Raw genomic sequence first — 9784 nt, forward strand, 5'->3', positions numbered from 1 at the left:
TTTGTGTCTCTGACAGACCTTGCCCCGGGTAACGATGAGATCTATGAGGAAAAGCAGGAAACTTTCTTGACAGTTGGAAACCCTCAGGATGGACAGGTTGTTCTCTATAAGGTAGGCACCTCATAACCTTGTTTCAGGTATATTTTCAGATGGTTTTCTTTAAACATGACGCACATCACTGATTCTCCTGTGTTGTGAGACTCATTACTGTGGGCAAAATATCATTATTGTATCAAATCTCGAGATACCCTGGAATGTCCAGGCCTAGTTTTAAAGAAGCCAAAATAAGAACTGTGTTGCACAAACCAAGAACCGGTCAGGAATATTGTGTTGCCTACATGTATGTGTGTCGGATGATGTAGCCACCACCAGAAGGGCAACCGACAGCCTGGTGAGCATAAGCACATTTACAGGCCCAGGCTAATCTTGAGGCATTGCACTCACAAATCAGAAGGTTAATTCTATGGATAAACATGATACATAAAAAAATGCAAATCTCGTGCTCCCTCTTCTTTGAGTTAAATCCAGTAGGGTTTGTAGGAAGCCAATAGAACAAAAACAGTGACAAATTCATGTGATGGCAGCTAAGAAATCTTCGCAGATAGCAAATACCAATGATTATAAATCCATTAAGATTTTCGTGACAAGGTTTGCACTGCTTCATACAAAGATAGTACACCTGGTACAACTGTGAAATGTGTTCCACATGCAGTCCGAGAGGTAACTCAAGTAGCTACCTCTGCACTATATGATGATTGATGTCACTTTGCCAGCAGTAAGGCTGTTATCGCACAGACTTAGCCCAGGGCTCAGGGGCCTATGTAGACACTAGTGGCAAGTGGGAACAGGATAATTACCGATATCTTTTGCTTTTAGCTGTCGGCTGCAGGCTAACCTGCATTTGACATTTCAAAGTTGGCAGCCAGTCAGAATGCGGCACAGCAAGGACCAGTTTAGCAAGTATAGAAGGAGACACTGTGACTGTGGTAGACAATGAGTCTTATTCACTTATATGTATGTCTGTGTGTTTTTAAATATATGTCAGAAGTACTTTTGGGTTTCTATGCAAGAGTCTGTTTCACCTTCAGGACAACAGTGTGTGGTTGCATAGCTGCTTGGCTCCCCCTCATTTACAGCACATACTTAAGTCTCTGATCCTTTTTGCCCCTGTAGATCAGTGTGGACAGAGGCATGCCCTGGGAGGAGGCCTTCAACAGGTCACTGAAGCTCAGCGGCCCTGACGAGGGATTCTACCTGTCCCTGAAGGTGAGACCCTGTTATAATTAGCCAACTAAACCCGTGGTCTGCTGTAAAAGGCACTATATGTATATGTTTTATTAGTTAATACAAACCTCACTGAATAGCAATGTGATGACACAGTAGATGCCCACTTCAAAGATTTTATTAGTCTCTAAGATAATAAGTCACTCTCTGCATGGCCTCTCCACAGCTGCGAGGTAACCACCCATGTGTGCTGCTAGCTGAGCAAGGAAGAGGCAAGCACCTGATTGTCTACAAGCCTAATATTGGCAAGCAGACCCATCCTGAGAGCCTGGACAACCTGCAGCAGCGTTACCGGAAGGTAATGTGGATGAATCAGTTGGGCTTATAGTTGTGTCTGTATATTGGTGTCTATATACTAAATAATGTCTCCACCCAGCAGGAAAAAAAGAACATGTTTACTTTCATCTTAATATTATAAAGTGTTGTTTTATAGTATTTTTTTTTTTTTTTTAAGCAGACAATGAAAAGGTCTAAAAATAAAAATGTATAAAAACATTTTCTGGTTATGTAAAAGGTTTGACTAAAGACAAAGCTGGACATTTTCAGGACTGACATTTTCCTCCCATCTGCAATTGCTATTTGGAGTATATATGGAGTCTGATGCCCCTTTGTGGTCATGGAAGAGTACTGAACCAGGCAATGTTCAAGGAAATGCTCAGTATATGACAATGGAAATAATACAGTTCCTTTATATGTATGTTGTTTATTAAAGCTGTACCTGTTTCCCTGCTTTGACAATAGTTATAAACAATATCAAACTATGCTCTGACCTTTGGTCTAAAATTAAAGACACCCCTTTATTACTAAAGCTTCTATGTTGGTAAAGATGTATTTCTAAAGCTGTGTAATGGTGTCATATCAGACGGTGGAGTTCTTTGCTGATTTTGGTGTTGTACATTTCCTTTTCCAGTCGACTCCGGAAGAAGCCAGGGACAGCTGGGAGAACCAGTTCACCTTCTCCTTCAAGAAGTGTAGTCATGCCAACTGGTAAGTAGGAATCCACAATGTCCTTTGGGATTAATGGCTCAATGCATCCAATCAGGCTGGAACTCATTAGGTTTTAGTCAGGGTGGTTTTAGGGTCAGATGCCATTCCCAGGGATTTGCAGATCACCTGAGAACTAGTCGTGAAGAAATAACTTGCAAGTCTCACATGTGCCCTCGTCACCAGATGACCAGTGAACTGTGTTTAAATGCTAGGATTGGAGCCGTCGAACAGTCAGTCCGTCAACCTGCCATACAGTTTTCCTAAAAGAGGGATATGCAAGGAACTTGTGTGTGCTTTGTGTTGTCTGCATAAAACATTTTACTTTTGTTTTCCTGTCCTTTCCCTAGGAATGGGAAGTGTAAGAAAATAGAAGAAGGTCAGGAGTGTTTGCAGGGCATGCGCCTCCGTCAGTACCACATGCTGTGTGGTGCTCTGTTGCGTGTGTGGAAGCGCGTATCCGATGTGGTGTCTGACATCACCAGCTCCAGCATCCTGCAGATTGTCCGCCTTAAAACCAAACAGCATAACAAGCAAGTCGGTTAGTACATGCAAGTCATATGCAGTTTACTAAGACAGTGCACATTTTTACTGGTGGTTAGAATATCTTTCACACTTTACAGTGGTAATAATAAGCTTTAAAAATTGATAAAACTGAAGAGGAAGTTTTAAAGTGTGCATTTAAATTACCAGATGTCAGTTAGTTGTTTTGATTGTTAAATGTGATGCTGACACTTCTTTTTGACAAATTAAGGAATCAAAATTGTCGCTCACACTCCTCATTTTTATGAACTTTTGAGTTATACATTGATGCTAACTGACATTTGTTAAAGTTATTCAGCCAGATACACAGAACATTTTGCAGTTCAGCTTGGCAACCACAAAAACCCAAAGGCATAAAGATTAAAAAAAAAAGACAAATACACTGTAGAAAATATGTATTTTTAGAATCACAGAGGCACATAGCTGTGCATTTCCAGTGCCAAACCTATCAGTCTGTTTACTGTTCATGTCAATTCATATGCTGTGAAATGAAACGGTGATCGGTGGAAGATCTGGGTCTGGATCGTCACGTTTTGAAAAGTATTTAGTTAACAATTATTCAGTAAAGTCTTTGAGTATTTACCTCATTAATACCTGTGGCATGACCATGCTCCTCATCTCTCCCAGGTATCAAGATTCCAGAAAACTGCGTGGCCCGTGTGCGTGAGGAACTGTTGCAAATGGACGAGGAGGTGAAGCGGAGACGAAAGGAGAGGGAGCAGCAGGCCGCGGATCTGCGGCTGGTTGAGGCGCGCAATCGTAAAATGGAGCAGGAGAACAAACACCTCCTGGCAAATCTGTTCAATCCGAAACCCATGCTTAACCACTCCCTCGTTCGGTCTCTCCCCCAGAATCAGATCTCTCAGCAACAGAGACTGCAAGCCCAAACCCAGTCCCCTTTACAGCAGCCCTCCCAGAACTTACCCCTGTTGTCCTTACAGAGAAATCCCAGCCAAACCCAGCAAAGGACCCACATCTGGCCCAACAATTCCACCATCACCAGCCAGGGCCCTGTCCCCAACACGGTTAGCATCCGCTCCAATTTCTCACAGTTTTACCCCCAGTCCTTTGTAACCCCTTTTCAACAGCCGAAGAACCCATCACGGCCACTCCATCAGACCACACTGTCTTCCAAGAATCCCCTGGATGAGATCTTGGACCTGACTGTGAGCTCGCCATCTCCCTCCCCAGACAGCACGGAGGGCGGACTGCATCTGGACAGTCTAGGGGTACACACAGCATTCGGAGATGACTTTAACCTGGAGTCTCTGATCTCTCAGACTGCACCGAATGCCCAGCAGGCTGCACCAGTACAGCAGCCTATTTTGCTACAGCAGCAGCCGCCGCAGCAGCAACATCTGCAGGCAACACAGCAGCAGAACCACAGCCTGCTCGCCAATAACCAAGACTTGTTAGATTTATTTGACCTGCCCCTTTCTCCCCAGATGCCCACACAGAAAGCCAGCCCTTCGCCCTCTACCTCCTCCTGCTCTTCCTCCACGTCCTCCACCTCAAACAACCTGGCTTCACACGTCTCCGCCGGCCTCCTGCCCGCATCCACCCTCATCCCAACATCATCCTCCTCTTCTCTCTTCTCCAGCCCGTCCTCATCCTCCTCTTTGTTTTCCAACTCTTCCCCTCACTTCTCCTCCAACTATCTCCTCCCTCAGTCAGACTCGCTGTCCTTACCCAACGGCCACTCCGGCACTCTAGACGTTCGCGAGGCTCTGAACAGCATGCTACAGCGTGGTCTGGACCGGACGTCTGTCATTAGGTACCGGCAAGAAGACTCAGAGCTTTAACAGCAACAGCTCGTCTGGACTTTGTTTTCCTTTTAGGTAATTTTTTAGTTTTGTCTTTTAAAGCAGATTGTCTTGTTTGCTGCTGTCTATGATCGTACCCACGGACCTACTCCCTCTCCCCTCAGGGCCTATAGTCACATCACTGCCTGTCCTGCACTCGGCTTACACTTCTCTTTATCCACCTGTAGCGTTCACCTGTTTAGGCGATAGCAGGCTCCATCAATATCAGATTTCTGCACCAAAGTGTGTCCTCCACAGTGAAAGGCAGCTGTGAAAAAAACTAAAGAAAAAGAAAAAAGTGGAAAACAACAACCGTGATAACTGTATTTTATTGAATATACGAGCTGTCAAACAAACAACAAAAGCTCATTCATCGAGGTTTGGAAATCTTTAATAAGCCTCCCCGCTGCTGATTTTACGAGGTATGATTGGTGAAGTTGCTGGAAGCGCTGAATGCCTTTCACCAGTTAAAACCACATCTTTAGACTTTGCTTTACTGCTACTTCGCTTCATGGCCATTTGTCTTGACTAAAACAAGGCTGTATGCAAGGCTTGGTTCGAGTGAAACAAAAAATAGCGTTGAACTGGAAGATGAGGAAAAAAAAAAAAAACCCAGATTAAATCTTTTAGCTGATAAGCCATGAAATGCCTCAGTTTTCATTTTTTTCTTCTACATGCTCCCTCTTGTTTCTCTCCCTGCTTGTATGAACACTAGTGTGAGGAAAAAGGGAGAGGAAGAGCAGTCAGCTGTTGCAAACAGTGCCTTTGGAGAAATCTTTAAATGCAGTCTTTAAAAATCCATGTAGCCTAATGTATAGATTTGTACTCTTAAGCGTTGGTTATTCATTTTAATTTAAACCTGGTATATTTGTATTTAACTTTTAGCCCCCTCAGTCAGTCAGTCAGTCAGTCAGTCAGCCGTTTGTGTTACACTATTGTGGTGGGTTTCAGGAAGAAGCCTCTGTTTAAGCCTGTATGTGCTCGTATGATTGTCTGTGTGGACTTGCCCTTTTTTCTGTGTTCTTCTGTCCCCGTTGATATGACAATGTGCTTTTATTATTTAGCAGCATGGATAGAAATTGTGTCCAAAAATTTTATCTCCCTATTTCTTTTTTAGTTTAAGCTGACGATAACATTTAGTGATGTGACTCCTGGTTTTGATCTGATTTTGAATTTCTCAGGAACGTCTCGAATGCTTTGCTGTGGGTGTCATTTTGACCAACAAACATATAAAAAAAAAACAACAAAAAAGTGTTTTCAAGTCTAAGTACAGTGGATGACAAAGCATTTCAAGGTTTTATTGTCTTGAGGTCTGAAAAGCTGTTTTTCAACAAAATCCTCCCTTTTTAAATAGCAAGTCCGAGACAAATTTGTCATTAAATGCGTTTCCATTTCAGGCGTCAAGGCTACAAAAACATTTGAAACATTCAGATTTGCGATGTTCACTGTGTATGATAGTGCATATTTAAAAACCTGTGAGATCTGGCCATCTTTGTGTGAAAACGATGCACTGTAGTTGGTTCGTGACAAAATGCCGGGATAAGTTCAAGTGATCAAAAAGCAATAAAACCATATTCTACATTTGTTGTGAAACAGACATGCCTAAGCACTGTTTACGCTCAACAGACAAAGCTTTGTGGTTACCTTTGCATGGTATGAATCTTCTTATTTCTGTTGTGCTTCATAGTCTTTTAGTTCAACTGATTGTGAAATGCTTACAACCTTTGTATAGTAAGTTTTCACGGGATGAACGCAATGCGTTCTTGATGTTTTAGTCATCGTTATTATAAAAGTTATTGTTATTTATATTTAAGGGATATTTAGATTTTAGATACGTTCTCCTGCTTATTAGAATAGTTAACAAAATGTTTGGTCAGGGAAGTTTCTAGTTTTCAAGATTACTATAAAACAAATTCTATTATAACCTGCCACCAAATAAGATTGCACTGTTCTGTACTGCTGTACAGTGTCTGGATTTATTTCTGCTCATTTCAGTTTTGCTTTTCTCAAGTAGAATTGTTTCTCCAACTCGTAGACCTTTTTGTCAGGCCTTCAGTTTGCAGAGAGATACCAAAGTATTCCACAGACACCCCTAAAGTTACTGGCTCTAAGATGGCAGACCTTTTTATCAATCTCAGGAAGAAACCTACAAGAGGTGTAACGGCGGGGCGTTAGCAGAAATATATCATTTCCCCTTACAACAGTGGTGAAACTATCCAGTACATGTGCTATTTTGTTCTTAACTCTGTGCTGTGACACTTGCTGTATTTATGTTTTAGACTTAATGTAATGGGTTTGTTGTTTGTCCTTGTGAACATGTCAGTGATTCTAAATGTTTATGCCTTCTTAGGGCAAAGAGCAAAGGCGGTTTCTTTTTAAGAAACATTATTTTTCTGTGGACCGTTTTTAATTTTCATTTGTGTTGGACATTTAATTCATGTTAAAACTGACAGATCATTTGAGTCGATTCGCACCTGGATTATACTGATATGTGCAATTGATCTGTCCAAGCCTTCACCTCTCCCTCAGTGTAACAGATGTTTAGGTTTAGACTCACAGTATCTCCGATTCTTGTAAACACTTCTTTTTTTACTTTCTTGTTTTTTATTAGCAGACCACAGCATGTCTTTTCTGGTACCCTCGATAATTTTTGCTTTAAATATTCCTCATCAGGCACATTCCGAGACATCAGTCTGCAATAGACTTGCCTTTGTTTTTGTTTTATAGCCACACAAATAAAGCTTTATGCATTTGAGGGATATGGACCGCATTTAAGGAAAAAAAACCTTTTTTTTTTCTTCTTTTTTTTTTAAAGATTTGTAGTAACAGTATAGTTTTAACGTTTTATTATCATTTTGCACTAAGAATGGCATAATCAAGTTACTGTTCTCTTGTGGGTTATGATTGAGCGTTGCAAGCTTTTTGTTGTTTTTTTTCTGATCTTTGATGGATAGCTCTGTGTATACTGTAACCATCTTTCCTGTTTCTCCACCGTTTGCATATTACATACATGTTATCACTCTCAAAATAATTTATTGCTAACAAAAAAATGAAACAAAAAACATGCTACTGATTGTATGTATTTTTAAACAAAGCCTATTTTTTCTGTAAAAAACAAACAAAAAAAACTGTGTTCAGCACTTTTATTCTGGGTTGTGCTTTTGTTTTCTATATATTTATAATTTAGATCCAAATGTATATATTGTAAAATTTGTGCCTTTCGACTAATTCTTTAAAAAAAAGGTTTTCTACTCATTAAAGGAAGGACTATATGAAATTGCAATCTTAACTTTGTAAACAAATAAAAACTTGAAGATTGCTGAAACTGAGTCTTTTGATCATCAGGGATAGGGCTAGGCAATATATCGATATTATATCTCTATCATGATATGAGACTAGATATCGTCTTAGATTTTGGATATCGTAATACCGTGATATAACATACGTGGTGTCTTCTCCTGGTTTTAAAGGCTGCGTTACAGTAAAGTGATGTGAACTTACCAGACTGTTCTAGCTGTTCTATTATTTGCCTTTACCCACTTAGTCATTATATCCACATTGATGGTAAATATTTTGTGAAAGCATCAATAGTCAACACTACAATATCGCTGCGGTATCGATATCGAGATATTTGATTTTCTCCATATTTCCCAGCCCTAATCAGGGATGTCCCTATTCTTCCCCGCCCAGTTTAGGAAAAGGCCTTACTGTAGTCCTGGAGGTTTACAGTGGGTTCATGTAGGAAGAGGCAGCATGTGTGACATCACCCCTCATTTATTTAAACTAGTAACATAAAGAAAATAAACTGAATAGATTCAATAGAGCAGAAAGAAAAAGTGAAGGCACAACTGTTACTCTTCAAACATCTGCACTCAGCAGCCAACCACAAACTATAAGTTCACACAAAATGTGAACGTAAATGTCTAACAGTTATGGATAAATTACCGAGTGGCTACCAGACACAGTCCTTTATAAGCCCCTGTGTGAAGGAAGGACTGTTAATATGATGAAAATATAGTTAGAGTGTGTGTGTGTGTGTGTGTGTGTGTGGGGGGGGGGGTTATAAAGTACATTTATTTATTTATTTATGCAATAATGTGTCTATCACTTCAATGTTGCAGCTGGTAACGGTGGGGCTAATTTTAATTACGTTATAAACGGCTGGGTAGCTTGTGAATTTCAAGAATCAACAATCTTATCTTAACCTATAATGTAGAGTAGAAGTATGACGTAGCAGAAAGGGAAAATACTCAAGTTCAAGTACCTCAAAAGTGTACTTGACTGAGTACCTAAATGTAGTTACTTTCCACCACTGGCCTAGGGCCCCATCATCTTGAAATCTGACACAATACACTTGCTGCACATCATTTAGAACACTTTTACAGTTCTACTGTAGACCAGTGTTTGTCGAATGGGGGTACGTGTACCCCTAAGGGTACTTTGGAGGACTGCAGGGGGTACGTGACATTTTTTTGCTAAATGTTTTTCAGTTACAAGGCTGTATAGTTACTCCTACTGTCTTTTTTTTCTCTCCAAGTTTTTATCGCTGTTTTTGAAGTTTGTCACCTTTTTTGAAGGTTTGTCGCTTGTTCTTTTGACCTATTCTTGCCTTTCTTCCTTACTTTTTTTCTGCTTTTTTCAAAGTTTTTGTCTCTTTTTTTCAAAGTTTGTCGCTTATTAGAATTTTTTGTCACTTTTGTCGCCTTAGTGTTGCCTTCCTTTCTGGTTTTTTTTCGAAGTTTTTATTACTATTTTCGACGTCCTTCTTTCTACCGTCTTTTTCCAAGGTTTTGTCTGGGTTTTAAAAAAAGTTTTTGTCGCCTTTTTCCATCAGAATTGAAATGTTTCAGTTACAAGGCTGTTGTTCTCTTTATATAGACTTTTCTTTCCTACGAAACATTATTCGCGCTGGTTAGGGGGTACATGGCTTAAAAAACGGTTCAAAGGGGGTACATTATTGAAAAAAGCTTGAGAACCATTGCTGTTGACTATCTGCACAGTTCTCTGGTGCTCTTTGTGAAAATGTATTTAAATCTCAAGTTCCCTTCACATAACAATAACGCCCGGGGGGGGTATGTAATTGAATCATCATAAAATAAAGTTGAGCGGTTTTACGGTATCATTTGTAAAGTCAAGGCCGCCCATTATATGTTACTTTCTTTGTTTTCAAA

General features: G+C 40.3%; 1 protein-coding gene across 4 annotated transcripts in view; it reads left to right on the forward strand.

Annotated features, from left to right (window-relative positions):
- Positions 1–5881, forward strand: part of sbno2b (strawberry notch homolog 2b) — a 71444-nt gene extending 65563 nt beyond the window's left edge. For all 4 annotated transcript variants that reach the window (XM_078259303.1, XM_078259304.1, XM_078259305.1 and 1 more), the window contains 6 exons: positions 17–111; positions 1174–1266; positions 1451–1582; positions 2195–2271; positions 2619–2809; positions 3439–5881. In XM_078259303.1, coding sequence (XP_078115429.1) covers positions 17–111; positions 1174–1266; positions 1451–1582; positions 2195–2271; positions 2619–2809; positions 3439–4613 — 1763 coding nt within the window. In that variant the 3' untranslated portion in view covers positions 4614–5881. The remainder of the gene's footprint in view (positions 1–16; positions 112–1173; positions 1267–1450; positions 1583–2194; positions 2272–2618; positions 2810–3438) is intronic.
- The last annotated feature ends 3903 nt before the right edge of the window (positions 5882–9784 follow it).

This window comes from Sander vitreus, chromosome 9, assembly GCF_031162955.1.
Source record: "Sander vitreus isolate 19-12246 chromosome 9, sanVit1, whole genome shotgun sequence".
NCBI lineage: Eukaryota > Metazoa > Chordata > Actinopteri > Perciformes > Percidae > Sander > Sander vitreus.